This window comes from Crocodylus siamensis, chromosome 15 (genome assembly GCF_052110815.1).
Source record: "Crocodylus siamensis isolate JL-2025a chromosome 15, ASM5211081v1, whole genome shotgun sequence".
Classification (NCBI taxonomy): Eukaryota; Metazoa; Chordata; order Crocodylia; family Crocodylidae; genus Crocodylus; species Crocodylus siamensis.
In genome coordinates, this window is record NC_143409.1 from 28,045,462 (window position 1) to 28,073,409 (window position 27,948).

Here is a 27,948-nt window from a genome sequence, read left to right on the forward strand (position 1 = left end):
CAATCTGCTGCTGTGCTGCTTATCCCCTCCCAGTCTGCTGCATGTCATGCACAGAAACTGCTCATGTCATTTGTGGCATGCCCGCCAAAAATGTTGGACTCCCCATCTGCACCCTCCCTCTTTCTCCTTGGCTATAACCTCTCCTTTCAGTTCATGGAAACCAGCTCCGATTTGTTCCCTTCTGCCTCCAGGCTTTTACCTTTGTTTCTCCAGAGCTGAGTTAACCGCTGGGGACAGCTTGCTTCAAAAGATATCGACACTCTGAGGATATATGGCTCTGTTACAATGGGAGCAGAAGCAACTCGGAAGTGAAGAGCATCCTGGGTAAGCCAAAATGGCTGCTGGGGCATTTCATGCTGATAAAAGATTGTTCCACTATTCACCTAGTTTGAAACAAGCAGACAGACAAACCAAACAACCGTTTAATTTCAGCAAAGTCAGACAGAATAAATAAAACCGATTTAAGTCAGAAAGAGAACTGTTCATGTTTCTTCACTCCAATCACGGTGCTGTCACAAGTGTTGTGATACAGGGACCTAAGCAAAACTGAGGCACAGTCCTTGCCCTACACCACACAGCAAGGTGGAGTAGAAGCCTGATGTCTTGTCTCCTCAATTTGTCTTTAGCAATGGAGTCATGCTCCCTACCTTTTGGTGCATAGAGTCTCCTTTTGGTGTCAGACACATTTAACTTCGAGGATCTGGTACCCTGAGACCATTAAGACTCCATTATAGCCAGCAGACATGCCAAACAGTGTTTTGCAGATTTAATAGGAAAGAACAATCAAGCCTTTTTATTTAATAGGAAGAGCTGGGCGCTTGAGGGGCTACTACTTGAGGCTCTTGGTGACACAGCAAGTCAAAACTGAGCTATGTGGACTGAGGAGGGTCTCTCCTACAAATGCAGGGGCCATGTACATGAGTGCGAGGGAGATGGAGGGACAGGGCTTCTCGGGCAGAGCTCACTGGAGTGGCAGACTAGGGATTTTTAAGCAAGGACACTGCCTGATGATACTTATTTCTACCACCATCCCTGGAGGTGTTCAAGAGGAGACTGGACAAACACCTTGTAGAGTTAGTTTGAACCCAATTGCCTCTTGCCCACGGCAGGGGACTGGACTCAATGATTTTACAGGTCCTTTCCGGTCCTTTTATTCTACGTTTCTATGATTCTGTGTTTGGGGGAAGTGAAGTGCATGAGTGTACACTGAAAACACATGACCCATGTCCCTGATTCCACATCCTGATAGAGTCAGTTCTGTAAGACCCCCAAAACTTTTCAAGGGAAAGGGACACCACTCCTATTAGGCAGCTACTGCAGGCAGTGATGACTGCCTTTACTCTGCACTGGGCTGAGAAATGGTAGGATGGCTGGCTATGAATAGGAGCCAAGCAGAAAGTCAAAGAACTGGCTATAAACTGACATGGAAATGCAGAGAGCTCCTGAGCAAAGCAGGACTCAGATCTTCTTGTCCACCTTTAAAAGAGTAGAGAACCACGAAAAGATGTTGCATATGTCACTAATATACCAGAATGCAGGGAATAAGAAACAGAAGCTGAATAAGGTTGGGTTGGATGGACACACACAAGCCCCACAGAGAACAAAGAGAACAAAGAGGCTTAATGATAAGCAAAGCCATGCTACAACATGGAAAGCTGTGGTAAAACCTCATCATTGCCACTGAGAATATAGATTGGGCACAGAAGACAAAGCTGGCCTAATGGATGGTGCACTGGGCTTTGCATCATGAGACCTGGGTTCCCTTTGTGACTCAGCCACGGAACTGCTGTGTAGCTTTTGGCAAGTTACATTCACATCTGTTTTCCTTCCTACCACTTGCCTGTCTCATTTATTTAAAACGGTAAAAAGTGCTGTGGCCTCTCACCATAGGCTTGTACAGTGCCTGGCACAAAGGACCCCCACCACAAATGGAGTCTCTAGGTACCACAGTAATATTGTTCGTAATAAATGGTATTGTCAAAGATGCTGAAAGACAAGGCCTCTCAGAGCCCCCTTGCTCCCCTGGGCTAAAAATGGCTTATATAGCTTGGGGTAGAGAAACCAAAGGGCTGAGCAGAGCAGAGCTCCCATGGAGAGTAGAGCTCTCTATTACCATAAGAAAAAGGCAGTTTGAAAGCTGCAACTACCTACTCCAGAGGTTTAGATCAGAATGAGATGGTTCCTTTAGTGATAGGTTTTCTGACTTAGGCAGGTACACTTGCATACACAAAATGCATGCCTAGTTTGGATGTACAGTAAATTACACAGTCACCTCTAACTTGTGCCTAAAACTGTGCATAAAAAGATCAACCCCACAAACCTTTGTACACATAGCTGTGGTCAATGTGTGCATAATTTAGACATCTAATTATACTTATGGGCATTGCTATATGTGCTTGATTTTAAATACCAGGCTCTTTTTTTTCTCTCTCCCTATAAAACACCAAGGGTGATTACAGCCTTCTCTGTAACATGGCTGCTTGCTTATGTGTATGCCCCAGTCTGCTAGAAGGCAACTAGAGATTTCCAGAAGCAGGGGTAGATCCGAATAGGAAACCCCACTGATGGAGTGGAGATCTGAATTTCCTGTACTCCTCTCTCCCTATTCACATGCTGCTGAGGACAGTGGAACCATCATCCACCACAGGCTTTCTGGAGTGTGATGTCAAAGGAGCCATGGCAACCACAAACGTTGCTTTGGTAACCCAGTGAATATTTCATTGGCCAGCAGTGTTATCTGATAGACTTGTGCTTGCAGCGCTGCGGATCCTTGGGACGATCTTAAGAGGCAGGACTTGAAACCGAAGTCAAGAATGAAAACCAGATGTGGTGGGAGCTGTTTTTGGGGAGGACTGAATCACAGCTGAGCTCGGGAAAATGAGTAGCTCTTTCCTGCATGCAGGCTCCTCTCTTCTGACAGCAGGTTCCAGATCTGGGTAGGTATATACAGCACCAGTAAAACAGGGCACAGTATCATCAGGGCAACAATGCTCTAGCACCTTTCTGCCAAGGGTTTGAAAACACTACATACTGGGAGGACCACCATTCCCATAGTGCCAATAGGGAAACTGAGGCACAGGGCAGAAGTGACTTGCCCCAGATCACCCAGCAGGTCAGGGGCTGAGCCAGTAGAATCCAGTGCTCCTGGCTTCCTGCTATAACCTACTAACACAGGCTGCCTCAATGGGCAAATGGAAATCATGAGGGAATGCAGTGATTACCAGGTTAGACTACCCAGGAATCAATCCTTCATGGCAGATTTCTAGAAGCATGTGCTGGTGCCTTTCCAGGGAACATCCAGGCCAACCGCTTGAATTCTGTAATGGGATAAACTCCCCTTTTATGTGTTCTTAGAATCATTTCTCTAGGACTCTGCTAGTGTAATCACAGTAACATTTTGCAAGCCTTGCCTATTGCTTGTCTATGGTACATGAGAGAGGAGCTGTAGCCAGGCAATACAAGAAAAAGGGAAGCACAACCTACAATGTAATGCAGATTCTGAAAAACAAACTGGATCCTCTCTGTTCCTCTTTGAATAGGAAGGCATGTCACAGGTCAGTGTTTTCTATGAGCAGGCCTCAATCTATAGCTTTCTCTACAAGGGACTGGGCTAGTTCAGTAAAATGAAGTAAAGCTGTTAGGCTTTCCCACTCTTGTCTAACTCTTAACCATCCAGTTGCTTATAGGCAGATGCATGCACAGCTGGCCTGTCCCGACCACTCTGGCCTAGGAAAGACTGACATGCTGCCTATGCTGCCTTTCAGGGCCCAGGTTCATTCTCCAGGTGTACAGCAACTCCAAAGTAACTGTTTTCCTAGCCAATGAAGAGCTCTCTTTGCCCTTCCATTCCCTCCCTTCTCCCGGGAAGCCCTCCCACATCCACACTTGAGAGGCCCTTCCTGGGAAGAACCCTTTATAGGAATCACCAGACCCCTTCCAAGCTGGGTCTGCTAATGTAACAGGCCTGGCTGCTCCAGCTCCTGTGGCCCTTAATGAGGTACCAGGGCTACAAGCTTTCCATATCAGATAGAGGGTGTTTCATACCCTGAGGCATCACAGAGGAAGCCAAGAAAAAACTTTGTACAGCCACATGGCACCTGGTGGATAGAGATGCCATTGTTCTGTTAGGATTATGGAGTAGGAATCCTATAAGAGAGCCCCTGCTTGTGAAACTGAACGCCCCGCTTTTCAGCCAGTGCAAGTCAAGATAGTTCTGCTGGCTGTGCTGGAGCTTGGCTGACCTCCACCTGCCGGGGATCAGGTTCCAGTGCTAATCCCATAATGTGCAGCTGATGCAGCACCAGTGGGAGCTGACAGTTTGACCTCTAGGAAGACACATGTCCTCTGCTTACCTCAATATGCAGTGGCAGCAGGAAGATAGGCTCCTGGAACAGAGCCTGATAATCCTGTTTAGCTTTGGCCTGTCAAACCCTTTGTCAGGCTGGAAAGGTCACTCAGTCTTGACAGTCTGCTCAGTCCTCAGCTTCTTTGCTGAAGCAGCCAGCCAGGGGGTCCGTTGTGTTGATGCTTTACCTGATGCCTTCAACCCTACCAGAGGAAATGGCCCCAAACCCCTGTCTCCTAGCTCATTGACCCTCACTGTCACCTACAGTAGCTTTTGTTGTTTTCAGCACAGGCTCTGGCAATTGGCAATAAGGTGTTTGTCATCAGGTATTTCAGCTCTGGTTACAAAAGACTGCCTCATGAAGGATGCAGTTGGTCTGGGAGCCATGGAAAATACAGCCTCCTTTTTGGGGCTGTCACGGAGCCATGGAGGTGCCCTGTGATTGTGAGGCTGATTGGCAGAGCTGCCAATCACCCAGGCAGCTCAGGTGCCTGGTTGCCAGGGCAACCAGGTGGGTCACATGGCCAGAAGGAGGCAGGGCCCGGCCTTTATAAACAGCTTAGGCCGGAGCCTGACTGACAGTTCCCTTCTGGCTGCTGCAGGAGCAGGAGCTCTGTGGCTGAGCTGAGTGGCCTGAGTTAGTGGTCGCAGCTTTACTACGCTAACTGGCTGCGATGATGCAGGGAACAGCATCACCCTGACGGGAGGTAGGACTGAGAGCCCTGGCAGGGCTTGGAGTTATTGTTAGGCGTGTGGAGCCTCTGTTTATGTTGCAGCCAGATGGCTGGAGTTTGAGTTACGGTTTACACCGGAGGACCGGGTGAGGCTGTAGGGGAGCGAGGAGGCCTCATGGGAGCTCCCCAGCAGCTTGGGGGTTCCCAGTGCCCAGTAGGGGCACAGTGCCAGGGGCACTATTGTCAATGCCAGGGAGGCACCGTATTGCGCCAGGGAGGCGCGGGGCGCGGGGTTACAGACCCTGGCCCATCAGGGCGGTGTTTGGCCTAGCGAGGCAACCAGACCAGAGAAGGGTCAAGGGGACAGGCACGGCTGCGAGTGCCTGTGCCCCTAGCGCGAGGAGCACGGTGTCAGCCCCAGAGAGGGCAAGGCCCTAGAGCGGGGCAGAGCCAGGGCGCGAGGCGTGTGGTGTCAGCCCCAGAGAGGGCAAGGCCCCAGAGCGGGGCAGAGCCAGGGCGCGAGGCATGTGGTGTCAGCCCCAGAGAGGGCAAGGCCCCAGAGCGGGGCAGAGTCGAAGCCCAAGGGGCGAAGCGCAGAGAGTGCGGTAGAGGCCCCAGAGGGGCGAGGCCCCAGAGAGGGGCAGAATAGCCGGCGAGAGCGAGCCGGCCCAAGGGCGCCGGTAGATAGGGCGGCGAGAGCGAGCCGGCCCAAGGCGGAGCCGGCGATGTAGCTGGGCGCCGGCGAGACAGGCCCAAGGGGGCGCCAAGTGGGCGAGGAGCCCCGAGGCCCGAGCGAGGGCACCCGAGGGGCGAGGGACCATCCAAACGTCCCCAGAACAGCTGCGAGGCTTGGGGCGTGCTGAGGGGGAGGTTTGGAGGCACGCGTAGCCCTTAAGGTGGGACGCACATAGATACCCCAGTCTGGAATAGGGACAGGAACACCAATACCGTCCACTAGGGAAACTGGCAGCCTCCATATTATATATTTCACCATCAAAGTCGTGGCGGGCGAGAATCTGAGGGTGCTACGTCACCCTAACGTGACGGTAGGGGGCGCTAGGGGGTTCACGGCCGCCCCTAGCCCCTGCTCCCTCACAGGGGCAGCAGCCTCAACAATGAGCCAGGGCACCTCCTTTAGCTCAGGGAACATGACAAAAGCACTCACCTCAGCCTGAGTAAAGTTCTTCACATCCCCCATGGCACTACCCAGCTGGGAATTCACCAGCCTGCCCAGCTGTGGGGGCTGCTGTATGCTGTACAATAAGGTGCTGGCATCTGCTTTGCTGTTGGTCATGGCCTTCAGATTCTGGCTAGTGATTGGCTGAAGGGTCCCTTTAAAACAAATAATATATAGTGGATTTATTCACAGTACAGGCATGGCAGCCAGTTAGTGTTTGCTTCCCCCTCCCCATTGCCTTTACAGAAAGATGTGTGTGACAGGCCATCTGGGTCTACAGGTACATGGGTGTTTGGTCTATCTGCACCAATCTGGGTCTGCACTATCTGCACCATCTTTGGTCTATCTGCACTAATCTAGCTACTCTGCTCTCTTTCATTCCTATTCTTCCACCTATGGATTCAACTCCCAGCCACAACACATACATCTGTGCTGGAAAGTGTCCCTGGAATGTCGGTAATTCCACACAATAGGAGGTAAAGTACCACCTCTCTTTTTGGGTAGAAGAATCCAATTTTATCGTGCCAGATTACCCCACTTTTACTGTCTTCCCCAGAAATAGACACTTCTGCAGCCTCCCCGATTCTCTGTGTCAATAAATTCCAGAATAATGGCTTGGGTAAGTGAAGGCTGCTGGCTGTAATGGTGCAGTAGAAGCCAGTTGAGACTGGGCCATTCTCCTGAGGACAATGTGAGCCTGTTGAAGCATTTGTCTCGTTTTGAATCAACTTCCAATCTCCTTTTATTGCTGCCCGCAATGAAGGGGTTAAGAGGTTGCTGCCTCATCTCAGCCTGATGTACACTATTCCCACTCTTCTCTCTAATGCAGTTGATTTTTCAGCCTCTCTTTCCACAAGCCAGCCTAGGCCAATAGTCATTTAAGCCTTTGGATGTTGGTAAGTGGGTGAATTCTCAAGGTCCCCCTCCCCACAGTTTACTCTTGTCAACAGCCTCAGATGGCACTGCCCCTGGCTCCCCTATGTGCAACTCACCTGGACACACGGTGAGATCCTGTTTATTTACCAGGCTGATGACCGGCTCCTGGTGGGCACTCACACTGAAGAAGTGCCGAGGTGATACATTCTTTCCATCAGACAAATCAAAGGAGAACCCACCATCAAGGGACCCTGCAGAAAGTACAGCAGTGATTTCAGGAGTGAGTAATATCTGGTAGGTGCTCTTATACCACAGGATGGGTGGCACTACAGGGTATCCTGGTAGGGTGACCCAGCAAAGCTTGGGGAGTGCTGGACAAGAAGGATAATTTCCTCTCTAGCCCCAGCACAGGCAAATGTTGAGGGTGTAAGAGTAGGACACCTTGTGCAGGCCTGAATGTCCCAAAGTGATTCCAGGTCTTATGGTGAACTATGTACTTGGGGGAGTATGTACCAGCTAAGCTGAGGTCTGCATGACCACAGAGAGTACACCTCCCAGCCCAGACTGGACCAGGGCTAGTGCCCAACATAAAGTGCAATTCTCTGTGCCATGGGCTGTGACTTTTACATCTGTGACTGTCAGTTATAGCGCACAGACCAACCCAACCCTGAGGTTGCTCAAAATAACAAAATAGGACAACTGAGGAGTTGGGGTGGGGACTGCAAGGGCTGGTAGTTTCCTTAGAGCCTTTTGTATGAAGACACGTAGGATCTGTACTCTACTGTAAGCAGCGTACTGTCGAACACACTGCCCAGGGTCTGTACATAACAAAGTAAGCTAGCGGTGGGCAAAAGCCCTTCCTGGCCAGCCTTGGGGTGATTACAGGACAGGAGGAAGCAGCTCTGAACACCCAAGGCTGAGCTCTGCTCCCCCTCGCACCAGGGTCAATCTGGAGTGACCGCACTGAGGCTGAGGGTTTCCCTGGGGCTCCACAGGGGTAAGTAAGAGCAGCTCCTGCCCGGTGACTTGATGGTACCCCCAGGGTGGGATGGCTCCGGGGTTTAGGGGCTGGGCACTGATGTGTGGGGTGTTTGGTGGGCTGGGGTGACTTCCTGCTCATGCTGGCCTTCCCAGATGGAGGTACAGACAGGTTTCCCAGGGTCACTAGGAACCAGGCCAGGCCAGGCTGTCTCCCACCTTTGGGGGAGTGTCCCGTACCGTTGTGCACGAACTGGACGAGCCTGCTATTTATTTGAGCCTGAGTGAACTGCAGAACCCTGTTGCTAGGAGATGGTTTCAGCGCAACCTTCCCATTGGTTGGGGACATGATGGAATAAACCACATCTTCTGGAGGGGAGTCCTCGTCCTCACTTCTCAGGATGTCAGGAGTGATCTCTGCCGTGGTGCCTTCCCGCATCTGGGGAAGAAGGCCAAAATATTAGCCTGCCGTGAACTCAACACGGATCCCCAGAAGGGTGGGGAGAGTCCACCAGAGCAACCAGAGAGCTGTTTTTACAGTCAGCTGAGGCCTGATCCTGGCGCCCTGACTCACAAGAGTAGCCCCACTGCCTTCAGTGGGGTTAGTCACACAAGCAAGGAGTGGCAGATTCAGTCCTCTTCAATCAGCTGCGGCCAAACAACAGCATGTTGTCTATAAAGGGAGGGAACATGCAGCCTCTCTGTGTTTTCACAGGCTCAGTGTCACCGTGACTCTGGAGCACAGCTGTTTTTAATTGAGGCTTCTCCACACAAGCTGCAGAGCCAGGTGCTCACTGACACTGAACCGACTGTGTGATGAGGCAGAAGCATTCAGCAGTGGGTGTCTCAGGACTCAGTTTTCCGATCTGTAATAGGATGTGGTGATCCTGACCCAGGTCTCTGGGGCCTGAATGTTTCTAAAGGGCTGTGAAGCTGATGAACGAGAGTTTGTTCCCCTGTGTGACCTCCTATGGCTGGGCACTAACAACCTCTCTGGCTTCACACTTCCTAACAGGATTTACTCTGCAGTTTCACCCAAGTTCCTTCCTGGAGCTTCTCAAAGGAAGTGGCTCTCACTGGGTCACAAATTCTTGAACTAGCTGCATCTCAAGGTGCTGTGTTTCTTAACAGGACCAGTTCTCCTTTCCACATGACTGTCTCATTCAGCTTGTGAGACAGCCTCTGACTGGATGGCTTCCAATCCAGCCATCCTATCATAGGGTCCTCACAAGGCAGAAAACTGCCTTGGCAAAGTCTCTTGGAACGGCAAGTATGTACCCAGCTTAGCCCTGTGCACAGCCCTGGCTACCAGCTTTCATGTTCTGGGAGCAGGGTTCCTGAGGCTGCCTCACTGCTACTATGTTTTAGATTGCATTAGTGCCTAGAAGTCACAAGACAGATGAGGGCCCTGTAATGCTAGGACTTGCACAGACAGTCTCTAATAGTCTAAGTAGGCAAGACAGACAAAAGGATGGGAGGAGAAGAGCTCTGCTCAAGGACACACAGAAGGGCAGTGGCAGAGCTAGGGAGAGAACCCAGCTGTCCTGACTCTCACTGCGGATCCCGATTCATTCCACTCTGCTGCTTCTGCCCTCCATCAGACCTGTCATATACCTCTTCCTGAGCGCACCTGAAATGCTAGTGGGCCTGCTGACCCCGATCCTCCAAGGTATGTAAGCACCTAACTCCCACTTGGTTGCATGGGAGTAGGGTGCATTGATATCACCAAGAATCTGTACCCATTGTGCCTACAGCAAGCCTGAGATTATGGGGATGCTGCAGGCGAGACGGGGGCAGCGAATCACATAGTGATCACAACTTTGGCATTTCTACCCCACCAGAAGGAAGCCTGCGAGGCTTGATTACTGCTCCCTGCTCACCTTCCTGCAGGCCACATTTCTCCAAGGTTTGGCTAGGAAATGTCTGCCCTGCCTTAAACTTCAATGATGCACTATATTAAACAGCCAGTTGTTTCCTGTCTGCCACAGGCCAAACATTCATGGTTGTTAACGGATCCAAATTCACATGAGACAGTACTAATCTGCCTCTCTTGAAGTCACTGGGAGAGGAGCCAGCGTCACTGGTGAAATGGGCCAGAACCAAATTTCACCGACCCCAACTGAAGGCCCTGACTGGATATGGTGGTTCCTGCAGAAGGAGAGCTCGGGATTGCTCTGCAGCAGGGTGATGTGTGCAGGCCTCTCTCTTGCATGGCTGGGCAGGGCTGCTCTCACACAAGCAGCAGGAAGTCAGGCTCAGGCAGCCTTTGGCCTTTGAGCTGCTTTCTGTGTTAGAACGAGGCACGCCCAGTCTGTACAGAGTGCAGCCTCCGCTGTAATTCTGGCTACTGGTAAGTGCTGTAATAAAGTGGCTCTTTCAGCTCTGGTTTCTTGTGACTCAAACTTGACTTTTGGCAGGTTTATGGTTTCACCAAATGCTCAATGTAAAGATTTCCATCATCCCATTGGGTGGGTATGACTGTTGTTTTCCTGTCACCCTGGGAAGATCTCTGCCATCGCCAGAGAGAAGCTTTTTAAAGGAAAATACTCTAGGAATGCTCCAGCTTTGCACTGGTCTCCTTGGCATTCAACTCTGCCAGGTCCCCTCCCAGTCCTGTCTACCCAGGCAAAAATTGGGACAGGTGGCCAATCTGTTCCATGCTTTACATGAGGCTTAAAACATTAACCCTTGGGTTTTGGTTACATTTCAGTCTAAGCACACTTTTTTTTTAGCTCCATACAAATTTTCCTTGCATTTCTTATTTAATTCTTCACTCTCTACTCCCCCAAATCTTGTATGCAGTTGCTATGTGCTCTTAAAGAGATGTCACATGGCTCCCAGAGGTGGCTGTGTCTTATGGGATCTCTAGGGGTGCTTGTACATGTGATAGGGGTTTAGTCCTCAAGGTTTTATTCTATACCCTCTAAATTGAAACAGTGGTTTTTTAAATGAAACCCACTGTTTCAATTTTTCTGTCACATTATGGTGAAGGGCCCAATCCATTTTTTTTTTTGTCGGAGACGGAGCCTGCTTGCTGGTGGGCTGAGCAGCCCCTGAGCTGTGGGGGGGCCCCCAATCCTTCCTGCTGCAGTGGTGGCACCCCCCAGGGCTTCCTGGGCGGGCTGGTTGTGGGCCACATGCTGCCCCAGCTCAGAGGCAGCACCTGGCCCGATCCAGCTGTTCCTCAAGCCTGCCCAGGGAGCAGCACGTGGCAGGCTACCAGTGGGTGGGCTTGGGGAAAATTGGATTTGGCCAGGTGCTACCTCTGAGTTGGGGCAGCACCCAGCCCACTAGCAGTCTGTCTGGCGGGTGCTGCTGCCGTGGATGGAAGGACTGGGGGCCCCCCGCAGCCCAGGAGCTGCTTGGCCTCCCAACAGCTTGCCCCCCAGCCGTGGGAGAGGTAGGCAGGCTCTACTGGAAAACAAACAAAAAAAAGAACTGGGCCCCTTACTACTTCTGCCTTCAGCAGCACCCACTAAAACCAGAAGCAGCGAGGGGCCCGATCCTTTTTTCCTGTGGAGCCTGCCCACCTCTCCTTTGGCTGGGGGACAAGCTGACAGCTGCAATGGATTGTTGCAAATGAAACTACATCAGGATACAGTCTCATTTGCAACAATGCAAACTCATTAAAACCCTCAAAACTGGTGCAAGTGTAATGTGTGATGCCACTAAGCCACACAAATGACATTTTCATCATATGTACATCATGACAACTGCCATATGTACAAGTGCCCTGAATGCTAATATTCTTTGTGGAGTAGCTACAGGTTTATTCAACCTCTTACTTCTCCCTCCTGCTTGCATGGTGAAAATGTTTATTGATGAATAGCCAAATCCTGCAAAATCTCTCAGGCTCTTCCACTTAACGGGAATTCTGGATCAGGTCCTGAACAAAGGCAGTTATTAAGCACTGCCCAGAGAAGCTGTGGTAACTCAGGACTCCATCCAACTTGCATTAAGTCAATGGGAAGTTTTCCATGAGCTTTCATGAGGTGTCAAATGAAAAGGGTTGCTATACAGAGCACAGATTATTATTATTACATTATTACTCTAGTGCAGATACATGATATGGAATAAGGGGCCTGGTCCAATGTAGACATCCCCTGAAGTCCATGGCAGTTCTCCACATAATAGTCCAAGACTTTAGGTGAAAAGGTACTCCACAAAGACAAGTTGGGGTGCAGGGGCCTATTTCTAGACACTTGTTTTCTAGCCAAAGCCAGCACCATAGAATCTGCATGTGGAATTGCACAGCCCCTGAAGGTGGGATATCATTTGTGGAGGGCTCTTCTCCCAGCCCTGCTGCCTTCTACATGGAGGCCTCTCTGTTCCCTCCCTCTAATACTCATGCACTAATGAGGAAGTAAGGCTGCTTGGAGGATTCTTAATGGCAGATCAATCTTAGATTGGATTTGGCACCATCCAAAATTCCCCCTCACCAAGGTAGAAAGGGCAGTTTTAACAGGTGCACAAGGCAGGTATCCTGGGTTGCTGTAATTCATTTCTGCTCCATTGCCTGAACCCCACAGCAAGCTAATGGAAAGCCCTGCAGCTTTGGTGTCAATGCTTCCTGAACAGCAGGAAGAACTAGTGAGAATGTCCAGTGCATTTCCTTACTGGGGCTTGCTGCCGTGAGTTGCTCTGCCCTCATTGAACGGCTTAATTATATCCCGTATCTTCTCTGAATTATTGAAGCTTTGCATTTGGTTTTACTCCTGCTTGCTTGTCTTAGACATGGTCAGACTCCCTGTCGCCTGCATGCTCTGGGGGATTCCTATGTAGCAATCCAAATAGCAGCAGAACTGGCTTTGGCATGACTTGCTTTGATGAATGGCTGCTAGGGAGGTTCAGCCCAAGACACAGCTGCTGCTCTGATGCTCTCTCAAGGCAAGGGCTTCAAACCATTTGCACTAGCTTTTAGGCTGGAAATACAAATTGACCCCTCAGATTGGGAGGTTGCAACCACTGAATGGTTTAAACATGCATAAGCCGTCTGGTGCTTCCAAGCAAGATGAGACCAGTGGACAAGATGAAGCAGAGGGGCTTACTGCATCATCTGTCCTGAGGGCTGCTTTGGCCCCTGGACAAAGCTAGAGCAGCCATGAGGCTGCTCTAGTCATCGCTGTGGAAGTTGTAGTGCTAGTGGCTGTTTTTGCTGCTAGGACTAGCTGCAGTGTCTTCTCACCGGCCTGCTGTGCTAGGGGTCCAGGTGGAAGGGTCACTTAGTCTGTGTGGCTGCTGAGGCTCCCTTTACACTGGGAAAATTCCCAAGAGGGCCCCATCAGGTAGTTTTGTAGCTCCACTGAACCTAGCCCCTTGTTGCAAACCCAGCAAGGTTTCAATCCAACTGCTGGCAACCCCTGTTCTTGCTGGAATTTAAACACATCCACATCTTGTTATTGTGGGTTAGGTTTTGTGCAGTCTCCAGCCTGGACCTCAACCTTTAAACAGTGAAGTAATTTGATGTGAGAGAGGGAAAAACACAGGCCAGCCCTTGCCACTTCTAAAGCTGCTTCAGATTCCTCCCGCTCCAAAACAAGGCAGCAGCCCCATTTGTTTAAGCCCCTCTGTAAACAATCCATTCCTGGAGGGGAGACAATTAGGGCTGTAACAGGCCTTCCTGTCAGTGGGTCGGAGTTAACCCAGCATCCCCAGGGACCGGGCGGTTAGCCTAATGGAAATGCTGATGGAGCCTTAACTCTGTAATGAGGCTGGTTTTATTTTGGGCTGTTTTTCACAGCAAGCCCTGGAGGGAATTGTGTATGTGAGTATGTGAGCACTGGGTATTGCAGGGCTGCTCTCTAATGGACTGGATTAGAATAAACCAGCAACCGAGTCTCCTCCAGGCCTTGAGCAGATGATGGCCCTGCAGCCTTGGGAGCATTGATGCAGTTTTTGGTCTCTGCTCAGGTATTTTCCCTCAGGCAAACAGTATGTGCAGCAGATGGGAGCTTGTTAATGGCTATTTGTTGCCCACAGCTCTGAGCTGGAGTTGGAAAGGCAGCCCCATCTCAGCAAGCAAGAACTGACAGGTCAGGGGGGATGTTACTTTCTTCTTGCTCGAGTGTGAGGTCCCTCTCTGGGTTTCCATCCAGAGCACAGCTTTTGTGTCAGGCTGGATGGAGCAGGGTGCCTAGAAGCTGCAGAATCAAGGGAGGCGATACTACTACTACTACACCTTGGCTATTGTCTGAGGAGAGGCAGCAAAAGGGTTAATGCTGTCTCTGAGGAGGAGGATAGACTCTGCTGCCTCTGCCTGGAGCACAGGAGTTTGCTGGGCCCTTCATTAAGAAACCCTTTTAAGAGGGCAGGGCAGGGTGGCTGGGGCTGTGGCAAGAGCTGGGGGAGCACTGGAGTGTGGGGTGGCTTTGGTGATTTGAGTTTGGACCTGGGGCTGCAACTGGCCACAGCAGTACTGTAGCTCCTTGCTGTAGGCTCTGCTGTTGTACTTACGCCTGTTCCTCCCAGGGGCACAGCAGTCCTTGTGCTACCTATCCTGCATTGTCCAGCTAACTGCTGAGGTGCTGAGGGGGCTGCACTGTGCCCTCAGCCTTTTGCTGGGGGTGGTGAATTTCAAACAGTCACTATGGTGCACAGAGAGAGCTATGTTGCTCTGTGGCTTGGGGGACAGGACCCTGGGCTGGGACTCAGGAAACCTGGCTTCCATTTCTGGCTCTGCCACTGCTTTCTTGGGTAACCTGGGGCATGTCACTTTACCTTGTACTTCATTTTCCCCCTCTCTAAAATGGAGCTAACAGCACTGCCATCTCTAGTTGCTGTGAGATCTGCTGGTGACCAGCACTCTAGGAGATTCTAGGATTTTTCTTGTTTTCTCTAAGATACCAAGCAAGGGACAGGTAAAGGGTCTTGCCTGTTCACATAGCAAGTCTGTTACAAAGTTAGGAAGTGACCCCAGAAGCCCTGGCTCCCATTCCCCTCCTTTAACAATGCACATTTATGTACCCTTCCCAGAATTAATTTTACCTTGGAGAGTCCAGGATTTTACCTGAGGTTGTGTCATACTCAGTGCCTCCAGGAATCCAGACCAAAGCACATGCATGCATATATTTAACATGTGCATAAATAAATATTGCATAATTATTCCTTGCTTTGCTGAGAAATACGATGAGCGTCAAGGCTGTATATGAGGGTGCAGAGATTCTCCCACTTGCAGCACAACATAAGAGAACGGGTCTTCTTGTGAAAGCACTGTTGGAGGGACCAAGAATCCTTCAGGCAGCCTGAAGCAGCCTGGCTTAGCTTGGCATGACTAAAGGAGCCTCCCTGGGGACCTGCTACCAGACACCAGCCCCCTGTATCCTGTGACACTGTAATAAGAGCCCCTCTACCAGGGCTCTGTGCTCCTGGGACTCTGCTGGCCAGGTGCTCCAGCACTCTGTGCTCACGGTAAAGGTCAGCACTATTGCCTCAGCCATCCTTACTCTATTAAGAACCAGGCTCAGGCTTGACCAAGGGCAAAGAAGCAAGTTGATTACAGAATGGAGCCCAGAGCCCAGGAGCTTTGAGCCCCACTGCCTGGTCCGACTACCAGTCCCCACTCCTCCAGGAGTCCAGCATCCCCTTTCCCCCCACCTGTACTCATCACTACTAGACTCCACTGCTTGACAAACAAGATACCACCTTGTTTCATTCCCTGCCCTTCCCCTCCCTCCCCCCCAAGGGAGAGACAGTTCTGGCTGGAAGTCTGTTGTTTGCTCTTGGAGGGTTGCTCTGCTGTGGGGCAGAGTTTATCAGGACGCAGAGGTGTGCACTGGCCTGGCTCAGGCAGGCTTGTGTCAATAGTCTTCAGGAGCAGGAATGCAAGAAGAGAGCGGCTTTGGACTTTCCAAGCACCGAGCCTGTTACCATGCTGGGCCCAGGCCAGTCCCATAACCACACAAGCCTGAAGCGTTGTGTACGCTGTAGTATCCTGCCTGGCTCTCACTGAGCAGCACCAGCCCTTTACAGACCTAGAGGCTGGAAAACGGTGTAATGCTCCCATCATGTGGCCATGGTGGGCATTGCAAGGGGAAGACAGAAAAAACAGATGTACACCCTTCACTTGTCATCCGAAGAGATGTTTTCCTCTCTCTTGAAAGCACAACTCCATGTTAGGGGTCAGTGGAAAAACTGCAAAAGTCACACAACTCCCTCTGCTCAAGTACTTCCTTGCCCTTTGCCCTGCTTTGGCACAGCCAGCAACTAACGACTTCGCAGCTGGAGCCAGGTCCCACCAGTTTTCCTTGACTGCCAAGAGACTTCTTCCTGAAGTCATAGACTTTACCATTTTCTTTGTCTTCCCCACACTTGGGCTTGTATCTCACTTGGAAAGGGAGCTTCCAACACTAGGCAGGAAGGTACTGGGAAGTTCCCCCTACCTCACAGCTTGCTGATGTAGAGTGACCCCTGCTTTCCAGCCCTGGGATCCCACAGCCCCTACCAGTACCCTCTCCTGCCCCCCAGTCCTGCCCCACAGTCCTACACTCCCTCTATACCTTGACTAATACTCTCTTCAGCCCTGCCCCAGAGCTCACCATGGGATGCCTCTCTTCCAGAGTTCCCAGTGTTTTTCAATGTAAGTGCTCTAATGGTTCGGTGACATGGGTCAGTAACTCACAGAGGCTAAACCAGCACCAGTGCTCTCTTTTCACTTGCTCTTACCCCTTCTGACTGTGCTTACACCCAGGTCCCTGAGGGCAGAGGTAACGCCCTGGCTCATAAATAATCATTACTGCTCCACTTGTTTCCCTTGTATTGGTTCCAAGCCTAGCAGGCCCTGAGGTAATCACCCCACACCTTGGTTACATGCACCAACATCTGTGACAGAACAAAACCACCCAGAGGTCATTGCCACTGCCCATACTTAGTCCACAAAAAGGGAGATGGGAGGATACACACTTGCCTTACATGTGCAGAGGGAGCCCTGCTCCCTTCTCTTTCCCCTGCTCAAGCCAGCAGGCATGAAATCACACTGGGCCTCCACCCTCCAGCCCAGGACAGCTGTTGAAACGCTAGACTGAGTAGACAGTGGGCTTTTAGGTCCACCCAAGGCTAAAGGTCATTCTTGTTCCTCTGGTGGGTAGAAACAGAGTAAAAAAGCTGTAAGCTCTCTTCATTACCAGGAGTGGGGCAGCCACGTTGTCTGGGACAACCAAAGATAAACAGGGGAGGAGGAAGTGCAGATCAAGAGTTAATAATTAGGGATTCAGAGGAGGACACAACATGATGATCCTGATATTACCCACTGCTTCCTGAAGGCATCTAGTAGTATGTACTCAGTAGTGTGTACTCAGTTTGCAGGCCCAGGAACGCAGAAATGGCCTGCCCCCTTTCCCCTCTGAGTTAGGCTGCCTTGTGCAGCAGTGTGTGTCCAGTATGTGTGTGGGGCGCCTCCCCCCCACCCCCCATGGGTAGCTTATAATCAGATGTTTGCTGGGTTGCCTGTTCCTCCAGGCTTGCTGTTGCCTAAACTGACCCTGCTGGCTAGTAGATAGGTGCCATTTGCAGAGGGTCTGAAGGAGACTCTTCTCCCCCACCAACCCAATGCAGGCTCCAGGTCACCCAAAGTAAATCTCTGCCTTGGGATAAAGTAATGGCAGAGGTCTCTGAGCTGCCTCCCATAGGTGAGGACATTTACCTGCAGCCCAGCATTAATGGTAACCACAGGCCCCTTGTCATTGCGTGGGACGATGGTGACGGAGATGGTCTTGGGCTGACTCTGTCGGTCGACTTCAGAGGCATTGGCCAGGATGGTGAAGCTGTCAGCCCGGGTCTTACTTCCATCGTGTGTGTACTGGATGAGCTGCTGCTCCACCTGGGGGTGAGACAGACACCGAGTTCAGGAGCCTGAGAGTGTCTCATTTGCTGAAAGGCTTCTCTGTGGAGCCACCCATCAGGGGTCCTGCCTGCTCCCTTGTGCTGTGAAACCCAGGCCAGTGGGTGGAGAACTGAGGGGTACAGAATCAGACCACACGGGATTGTCCCCATGGGCTGTATCCCAGCCCACTGACCCATCTGTGCACAGAGCAGCCCACCTCACTGATGCTGGGAGATGTTCTGTGCCTGGGTCAAAGGCAGAAGGTAATACTCCATGATCTCTCAACACAGAGAAAACATGTATGACCCTCAGTATTTCCACTGTCTGCTGTGTTTCATGAGCTTCTAATTCACCCTGTATCACTTGGGCCTGATTTTGTGGAGTTACATCACTGGGGGATCAGGATCAAGTGCATGGGTTCTAATCTTGCCACAGTCCCTTCAAAAGCCCTTTTGGCCATGTATCCCAGCCCCAAGACAGTTGCTTCTGTACCTCGTTCCAGGAGAAGAAATGAAGGTTGCCTTCTTCGGGTCTATCAATATTCTGGATGGTCCCATATTTTGGCGGCTCAAGAATCACAAACTCCACGCTCAGCACTGTGATGTAGGCTCTGGGGATGGTCAGGATGTCTGTGGAGAGGACTGTGGAGCCCCTGCCCATGACTGTGACATTGTGGACCTCCAGAGGGACTGCGATGGGAAGGACATCCAAGTTCACCACAATCCCCCGCAGGGCATCTACCCTGCTGGCCATGATGTCCACAGTGAACTGGTCGGTCTGCTCCTCACGCTTAGAGTGCAGGTAGAGGACCTTGCCTTCATTGATGTCCTTCTGGGTGAAGGAATGGACGCGCTCCAGACTGGGAGGCTCATCAGAATCGCTGTCATGATACATCATTGCCAGGAACCCAGAGTGAGGGACACTGCTCACTGAGTAGATGATCTTATGAGGTGGGATCTCTTCATGGGTCACCTGTATGTTTGTGTGGGAGGAAGAGGGTGAGAGAAAAAGGGAGAGTTAATGCAGAGGCCATTTCATCCTGGGATGGGACAGGCAGCTTGTTCTCACTGGTAATAGGAAGGTTCGTTTAGCAGTCCTCTGGAACTGCTTAATGGAGAAAGGGGATGCCCCTTCCTTAGAGTAACCAATTTTCTATTGGATTATGACCCCTGGCAATTCACAGAGGGCTTAATGTGGGCACACTTGTATTTACACTCCCTTTCTGCTGCTGGACCTAGCTCAAAGGGGCTGCAGTATGAACAGAAATTGGGCCTAACAGGTTCTACAGAGCAGAGCCTAGCAGCTCATGAGGGTACTGCAGAACTTTGCTGTCCCAGATCCTTTAACCAGGAAGGTACATTAATGCTTGGATAAATAAGATCAAGGCAACATAACTTCAGAAAGTCCTACTTACCAGCAAATGGTCTTTCTTAATCTCAACTGGTTCCCCTTCAAAGACATATATTCTTTTGTGGTGGACAACGGTCAAGGGAGATGGGTGGCTATCCAGGAACACGGTGACCTCCAGGGTGTCTTCCACAGCCACCTGATTCGCTTCTACGGAGAACTGGAATTCATCCCTCGAGTTCCTGCTGCCGTTGTGCTGGTACACTATTTCTCCATTCATCAGGTCCCTTTGGGAGAAGATCCCTGTAGGCTGGCCCCCTCTAAGCACCATCCCCCATCGTGGTGGGGTGGTTATCAGAAACCGGATGTCCTCATCATTTCTTATGTCCATGTTAGTCTCCAGGTTGAGGACAGAGGAGTCAATAGTTCCCTGACTCCCTTGGTGGATGATTAAGCCAGTGTTGTTGACAATCTGGATGTAGGGGTCCGAGGCTTGTACTTCCAGGACAGCTGTGGTTTGGTGGAGGCCATCGGAGACCTGGAGCTGGATCCAGCCTCGGTCAGCCCCTGAGTGGACAAAGAGAATCTTCCGCTTCCTCAAGTCCTCCTGGGTGAAGCGGTAGACCTGGCGGCTCCTGTCCTCAATGGAGTGGATGCTACCAAATAGAATGTCTTTCCTCACCAGCACCAGCTGGGCATCTGAGAAACCAGAGTCCTCATCCACAAAGGCAATATCATCAGTGGTCAGCAAGCGCTGGCCGTTCCGCACCACATTGAAGACCTTGTTCACTACCTGGATGGGTGTGTGGTCATTGACAGGCTGGATGGAGACTCTAAAGACCCCCCTCACCTCTTCTGCTTCAGGGTCTGTGCTGCCTTCATCCTGCTGGATGGCCACAAAGGGGATATCATCTTCTGTGGTCTCAGAGTCATCGTGCTGATACAGAAGCCTTCTGTGGAGGATGTCTTCATTGGTGAACTCGGTAATGACCTCTTCATTGGCAGGCCAGTTTGGTGATGTCCTCCAGATCAACTTCCCATGAGCTGGCCCTTCAATCACCTCATACATATAGTCCATACTACTTAAGCTCTGTACAAACAGGTGGTCCTTGGAGATGACAGCCTGACCTCCTTCCAGGACAGATAAAAGAACGTTGGTCAGGGCAGGTGCGTCTGGGTCCCCCCCGATGCTGATCATGTAGGTGTACACCGGGGAATACTGGTCACCAGCAGTGACACGGAACTGGAAGGAGTCCTCAGTCTCTTTAGCATTCCTGATTGTAGCGCTGTAGCTGAGTTGTCTTCTTTGCAAGGCCTCTTGGGTAAATCCAAAGCCTTCTGTTAGCCTACTGCCCAGAAGCTCAAGGTTCCCTTTTTTGGGTGCCTGGATTATTTTATAGTAGAAAGGAAGTGGGGTAGCATTTGGATCCTCCAAGGTTGCTTCCAGTTCCCTGGCAGTGATGTTTCTGTGTCGTTTGTTTTTCATCAGCAGGGGCACCATGGTCCTCATCTTGATAGTTGCCCTTTTGATCCTGATGAGGAAAGTATTGTTTGGTAAGACCTTCTGGCCAACTTGGACCTCGAACCTCAGCTTCTCCATGACATCTTCCAGATGGTGCTCAGGGTCTGTGCTGAAATACTGTACACGCCCGTGCTCAATGTCTTGCTGGTGGAAAGCTTCAACTTGCTTCCACTCCCCTCCCATGCTCCCTTGCTTCTGGATTTCACCATACCAGAGAGGATCTGTGAGGCGATAAATGATGGTTACTCTTTGTTTTACTGCATTGGTCTCTACTGAGAGATTGGCTGTGGTGATCAGAACAGTGCCTCCTTGAGAGATGAACAGGCCTGTGTTATTGTGTATTTGAATGTCTGGCTCAATGGCAATGACTCTCAAAGCAGCTACTGGGCTCCTGACCATGCCGTCACTCACTTGAAAGATGAGTTGTAATGATGGTCCACTTTGGTGGACGTAGACCACATTGCCTGCCTCCAGGTCCCTGCAGAAGAACTCATCAATGGGTACTCCAGGTTGGAAATCATATTCCACATAACCTTCTTCCATTCTCTTGCTGCCAAGCAGCTGGAATTTCAGGTTGTCACAGGAAGTGTCATCATCATGTGCTTGGATGATGTCCATGCTCAGGTGTTTCCGTGTGTGCTCCAGAATCACCATGAGGTCCCCATGGGGGAAGATCACTTGTGGGGCATCATTGATAGGGTTGATCATTACTGGGAGCAGGTAAATCTGGCCTTGCCGCAAACAGTCAGGAACCCCCCTCCGGGCAGTAACCGTTACCTCCAGCATCAGCTGGTCCATGGGACTCTCAGAGCCATCATGGACATACTTGACTTTCCGATTCACTACATCCAACAAAGTGAACTTCCTTCTGCTTCTAGAACTGGGTACATCTAGTTCCAGCTGGCCATGCCTGGGGCCATTTGTGACACTAAAAAGGACCTGAGACTGCCTGATACTTGCACTGTTGAGGTCTATGGTAGGTTGGGTGTGTCGCCATTCTAGAAAGGCTGTGCCTCCTTCAGCGACAATGAGGGGGCTGACATGCAACAGCCTAGTGAGGTTGGAAAAGATGGGAGGGAGGCTAGGGTCAGGGTGGCAAGGCTCCAGCACTGGGCCCAGCACTTCATGCCAGACATTGGGAACTAGGGTTGTGGTTGCTTCATCCTGCTCATATACATTCTCATAGTCCCAGTACTGCTCCTGCTTTCCACAGACTGTTGTTATGCCCTTTGTGACCAGAGCATCTTGCAGGCTCTTCTCTTCCAAGTTTATCCTCAGGTCCTCCAAGCAGCCAATGAATGACCTGTTGACAGAGCTGTCCCCAGAGATGAAAGCAAGTCGGTGTTCCCTCAACCTGTGCAAGGCCTTTTCATTCACACCTCCAATGAAGAGGCTTCCCTGGAGATCAAGATGGCTGTGGATACCCCGGTTGGATGTCCGTGAGCCGTAGTAGTCAACAAGGATCTCAAACTTGTACATGTCCACATAGACTTTCACATAGTGCTGCTGGTCGTCACTGATGTAGAAATTATTGTGCAGGGTGACAGTCCCATTCCCTTTTTCAACTACTCCCCTTAAGCGCCCATCAAAGATCTCTAGGTAGATGAAGTCATTGTTCAGCCCTGACTGGTAGATCAGAGGGGCCTGAGTGATACTCGTTGTTATCACAAATTCAATGGTCCCTTCTTCCCTTGCACTCCACCCAGGGAAAATAATGTAAGAGTGTGGTCCCAGAAAACTGAAAGGGTCATCAGGCCCAGCAGAGAACTCTGTGCTACACCCTTCCTGGACTCTGTGGAATATTTTGGAGCCATCACCAGATGTCAGGAGAGAAAGAACATCTAGGCCATTGAAGATCACTGTATGGAGGCAGCCTCTGAATGGTGAGCTGGACCTCGAGAGGTATGGCAGCTCCAGGGTCCCAGCCCCACCTACGTAGAGACCATATTGAATGTCCAGCAGCTGTTGGGGTCCTGGGATCTCCACAGAGGTGTTAAAGAGGCCATCCACAATCAGAGTCATCTGACCATCACTGACCAACAGCTCAGCACTGTGGATAACTAAGTTATTGAGCTGCAGGCCTGCTGGAGAGTTGACCATTATCTCCTCTGAGCCCAGCTGTAGTCTAACCTGCAATAAAAGAAGACAAGTGGAGCTGGAAGCTTGGCATGTGCATGACATTCTCTGGGAAAGGCAAGGAAAGGGGGTAAGGCCAGCTCTAGGAAGTTCTTATACCATAGTGATCCCCAGCTCCCAGAACCTCCTTCAAGCAATGGTTCACTAGATGCAAGTCACAGCAGCCCAAAGGCCACTCTAAATAAAGTCCCCCATTCCTTTTCTCTGCCCTCCCCTCTGGTTCTGCAAAGAGTACAACTCAGTAGGACAGGAACATTAGGGCCTTTTTCTTCCTCCATTGTAAAGATTCAGCCTTTACAATATTAGCTGTGCTCCTCTTCTATAAACTCAGCCCTGCAGAAAATGTAAAGGGTGTCTAGGAGGAAAACACTAGCCATAATGGTGGGAATGTGCCCTCATCTACTCCATGTTCCCCTCAATCAAACGTGAACTTCCTTGGTGTAGTGTAAACGTGCTGAACACCATCCCAGTCCACAGTAATGCCAAGAGAGGCTTTGGTCCAAGGCTGCAAAAGCAACATTAAGCTGGCTGCTTTGCACATTTGGCCTATTTCTGGTGATTCACGGATGTGATGGCAGACTGGTTTTAAAGCATCTTTTGTCATAGTTCTAGACCAGTGGTTCTCAAGGCCCCCTTCAGAAAATGCCAGTTCTTAGTTTTCACTTGGTTTTTTACTCCAGAAAAAAATAACAGAACAGTTCTGTTGCAAAGAACTCAGGTGGGTCAGAATGTTTGACACTATGAATTCCTATTTGAAATTTCTGCATTTATTTTGTGAAATGTGCACATGTTGACTGCAACACCCTGTTGAGAATCACTTATCTAGGGGCATGAGGTCAAGCCTTGCTCAGCCCTTGTGCCCACCTCCGTTTGACCCAACTGTAAGTAAATATCTGGCTTTTTGGGCTGGGGAGTCAGAAAAAGACTGATGTGAATGTAACCCCATTACCCCCTGGCATGACATTGTCTATCACTGTTGTGCCCCACTAGCTCAATAGGCCTACTAGGCTAGTAGGATCATGGCTGACTGAGGCTGAGGTAGGCAAAGACATATTAAGCCCCGGATTTAAGGAAGAGGAATAGGACTAGGTAATAGCATACCTCTTAATTGTGCAGCCTTCATGCTGCATTGATTTTGTTTCTGAAGCACACACACAGCGTGAACCCCATGTAAAAACTCAGGATTTGCTAACAATTATCTCACAGTGAACTCTCAGCTGTTTCTTCCCCATGCTTAAAATGGATGGTATCTGGGAGTTGTGAGGATGGTCTCCCTTGACATGTTCAGGGTTTTCAGTGGCCACTGCTGTGAACGTGTGTACATGTGCACACAGTATGAGTAATTTGCATCTGGGGAGTTCTCTGCCACTTGTAACTGTGATATCTAGAGATCTGTCCATTATTTAAGCAGGTCTATGGAGCTCATTATGTAGCATGCATTGTCTCTCTGCCCATGCATCTAGGAACAGTCATTTGAAGTGAGAATCCAATCTGTGTCCCTGTGCAGGCTATCTGGTCCATAGGTCTGGGCATGCAGAGGTAACTGGACATGCAGAGGTAACTGGACACCTGCTACTCCCTACCTCAAGGAAGGTAGATAGGGCATGTATGTTGGTTGTGGAAAGGGGTATAAGAAGCCATCATTCCTCCCCTGTGATAGTTCCATGGTCTGTGACCCAAGGCTCTCTGTCTCTTTCTATCCAAAAATACTTATCTGCTCATCTAGAAACCCTTCCTAAGCCCTCGGTAGGTTTTGTGCCCATTTCTTGGAGGTCTTTCCTGTGGTCTCCCATCCCATTGCTGGGCCTAGGAGGAGATCACTGGAGAGGGTGGGCAAGAACCTCTGTGCACAGTGGGAGTGAGGCGCCTCCTTCTCCTCTTCCTCTCTCTCCCACCAAAGAGGAACTCAGCCATGTGATAAATCTTCACTTTGGGCTCCTGCCTTCCTCCCTTCCTGTCTGCTGTCCTCATGTCTGAGGACCTGGCCTCTTCCAGCTCCTTAACCATTGCTCTCCCCCCTGCTGCAAGGGAGATAGCAGGCTTTGTCTTCTCAGCCGGAACAGTCTCGCCACAAAGAGCAGCCTTGGAGCCTGGGTAATAGAGGGTTGGATGACAGGACCTGAAAGGCCAGTTGAGTGGGCTCCCTTCTGACAGATGGCCTGCATTAGAGAAACCTAGAATCATCCGCCCCACAGAGCTGCCTGCCAGACACTCTAGCCATGTGGTCTGTGAGACTGCCTGGGTGGCTTTCTTGGGACTTGAGAAATGTCGGGGAACAGTATATGTGTAGAGGACTCTCCTGGTGCTATTCCTCTGTGGCAGACACTGATAGCACAACCCTATGTTCCAGCTCACTCAGATGGTCCATCTGAGCCTGGTTCCTCCTGCGGTCAGGGAGAGGTTTCTGTGGAAGGGGAGGCTGATGAGTGACAGCCCTTCACTTTTCTGGATTCTCCTCCTCTGCTCTGTCACTCATTGACCATAGACAAGGCATCAGCCATCATAGATTCATAGACTGTAAGGCCAGAAGGGACCTCGGAAGATCATTGGGTCCAGTCCCCTGCACCCAGCAAGAAAGAAAACTGGGGGTTGGGTGACCCCAGCAAAGTGACTGTCCAGTCTCCTCTTGAAGATTTCCAGGGTAGGTGATTGTACCACCTTTGGAGGGAGCTTATTCCACAGTCTGGACTCCCCGACCCTTGGGCCCACCTGGCATCTAGAAGGCAGGGTATGGGTACAACACTGGTTGTACATGGGTCAGTAGGATTAAAGAGTGTCATAAGTGGGTAAAATAGTCGATCCTGGAGCCTTAAGGGTTTAAGGTAAAAGGGAGCCTGTTGGCATGGTCTCTGCCATGCTTTGGTCTGTGGTAGATCTCCTGATGTGGAGCCAGGGTAAGTGCAGAAGGCCAATAAAAAAACACCTGTGGGGGTTATACAGAGATGGTGCCCTAAGCTGTCAACACAGCAGTTACATGTGTGCTACAAGCCATGGCTCACCAACCTTTCTGAGGTTTGCCTAGTCAAAGCTGAACTTGGCCATGAGCTGGTGGTTTCCATGGCTTCCTTCTGAACCCCTGTCTGTCCTATTAGCTGTCCTTTACCTTAGAATACTCAACCTTCCAGAGGTGGTCTGACTGTCAGGGGAGTCAGGTACCTGTATCGACATCCTCCATTTAGGGCCCTAGAACTAGGGGTGGGGGTGGGGGAGGAGGAGGGGATTCTATGACAGACACCATAGCCCTAAAAATGTGCAGCTTGGTGGCAGTCACTACCCACATCACACTGTCAGGCCCAGAGCAGTCTGCTCACAGGTTCCTCACGGGGCTTCATGCTGAGCATCAAACCCAGCCTGGGAGTAAGCAAGTGCCCCTTGTGACCTCAGTGGGACAAAGCCTGCCTTGTCTAAGGCCAAATGTGGCCAGGAGGCTTGGTACCCCTGCTGCAGAAAGAAAAGAGCCTTGCTGACCTGCAGGATGCCAGATCGCAGTTCCACCAGGAGGTAGTCAGCCTGTCCAGCAGCCAGGAAGAGGAGACCATTGTGCTGGCGTGTGTAGAACTGGAGGCGGAGATGAACTGCGCTGTGTGCATCCACTGGGGGCACCTCCACAAAGCTGTCTCCAAAGAAAGAAGCTGTGGGAAAGAGATAAGGTTATGGGCTTGGGTGCCTGCAAAGGAATGAAGAGTCTTCCCCTGGATTGGCATTCAGGAAACGGGGACTCTATTCCCAGTCCTGCCACTGACCTGCTGAGTGCACTGCTCGGGTGCACTTCCCCTCCCACCTCTCGTCTGCCTTGGCTGTTTGGAGTGTAACGTCTCTGAGGGCAGGAACTAGCCCCAAACACACAGACTGAGCAGGGCCATGTGAACTGCAGCCCTGATCTAACCTATAGGACCCACAGGTAGAAATAAACAGTATTGATGGTGAGAGGCTGCAAAACCAGCTCTGGCCAGACAGGGAGAAGGGGTCTGTGGGACTGAAGCCAGTTTCTGTGCAGGGCAGGGCAGAGGAACCACTATCTGCAGGAACTCCACTGTCTTGGTAATTTGTGTTATGTTTTTAAAGGGCTGTGTTGTTTTTAACCTCCAGGGTCCATTTACGTGGGATCAAATTACTAAGGGATTGAAGCTCCCTGTAATATTTCTGTCATCCCAGAACTGAAATCCTGTAACCTCTGCAGCTCCTTTGTTATTTCATCTCCTGGTGGTGTTAAAAAAGCTAATGAAAAGCAAATGCGAGGCCAGGAAGCTGCACAGACCCCTCATGGGCGCTAGGTGGGGTAGCAGGTCAGCAGGTTGGCGGTCTGTTCCCCAGCCTTCCTGACCAGCATAATACAATCTCTGTCTCTGCTTTCAGTGAGCCCTATATCTAGCAAATACCCAGGTGGGTGTCATTCAAAGAGCCTGTTTTTCAGGGGTCAGTTGTTAGTGCTCCTCAAGGAGCTGTTGGGCTTGGATTTCAGCACATTTCCCACCACAGAAATGCATTGCAAGTAGCAAATTTCGACTCTTAGCTCAGCAAAGAAAGCATCATTTGGCATCTGCAGCTCATGAAAAGACAAGGAAAACCCTCCAAACTAATCCTTTCCAGTTCCCATGTGTCCCTTTATGGCGAGGCTTCACAGAGATGTCATAAAAATGAAGAAAGTTGTGCTTTTCAGAGCCCAGAGAGTGTGTGAATGGTCTGGAGACAATTTTTCCCTGTCATCATTGCACAAGAGGAGGTTTGTTAGCTCCAGTGGTCTGGCCACATTTCAGTTTAGAGGAATAATCATCAGAGATAGAAAAAAACCATTAGGCCATCATATCTATCCCACTGCAAGGAAGGGTAGAGTCTTCTGACAGCGACCATACTACATATCAGACCAGATCATTACCTGGTATCTTACTATAACTCAGTTTAAGTTACTACAATTGTAATGTTTTATTCCAGTGGCAGATCTTGACACACTGAACTTGTCAGAGATGGGAATATGTTGAATCTGCATTTGTGAATCCAAAGTTATTTTTTGTTGAATCTGCTAATGCTAATGCATGTACAGTTTTACTTCAGGTTCGCAATATATTCTGCTCCTGC

The 27,948-nt window shown here is 50.5% G+C and overlaps 2 protein-coding genes across 9 annotated transcripts in view; one reads left to right on the plus strand and one right to left on the minus strand.

Annotated features, from left to right (window-relative positions):
- Positions 1-10,437, plus strand: part of SNX33 (sorting nexin 33) — a 64,976-nt gene extending 54,539 nt beyond the window's left edge. The window contains exons 4-10 of one of the 8 annotated variants that reach the window (XR_016439447.1): positions 192-324; positions 2,759-2,936; positions 6,609-6,672; positions 7,223-7,366; positions 8,015-8,069; positions 8,766-9,719; positions 9,805-10,437. The gene's annotated coding sequence lies outside the window, so the exon portion shown is untranslated. Of the gene's footprint in view, positions 1-191; positions 325-2,758; positions 2,937-6,608; positions 6,673-7,222; positions 7,367-8,014; positions 8,070-8,765 lie in introns of all 8 variants that reach the window. The other 7 variants (XR_016439448.1, XR_016439449.1, XR_016439444.1 and 4 more) reach the window with 7 other exon arrangements.
- CSPG4 (chondroitin sulfate proteoglycan 4) overlaps positions 1-27,948 on the minus strand; it is a 75,118-nt gene that overhangs the window by 6,923 nt on the left and 40,247 nt on the right. Inside the window, exons 2-9 of the mRNA XM_090029917.1 lie at positions 26,341-26,504; positions 19,282-22,866; positions 18,360-18,839; positions 17,688-17,864; positions 8,291-8,489; positions 7,189-7,323; positions 6,185-6,351; positions 200-383 (exon numbers count right to left, since the gene is read on the minus strand). Of these exons, the coding sequence (XP_089886043.1) occupies positions 200-383; positions 6,185-6,351; positions 7,189-7,323; positions 8,291-8,489; positions 17,688-17,864; positions 18,360-18,839; positions 19,282-22,866; positions 26,341-26,504 (5,091 nt within the window). The remainder of the gene's footprint in view (positions 1-199; positions 384-6,184; positions 6,352-7,188; positions 7,324-8,290; positions 8,490-17,687; positions 17,865-18,359; positions 18,840-19,281; positions 22,867-26,340; positions 26,505-27,948) is intronic.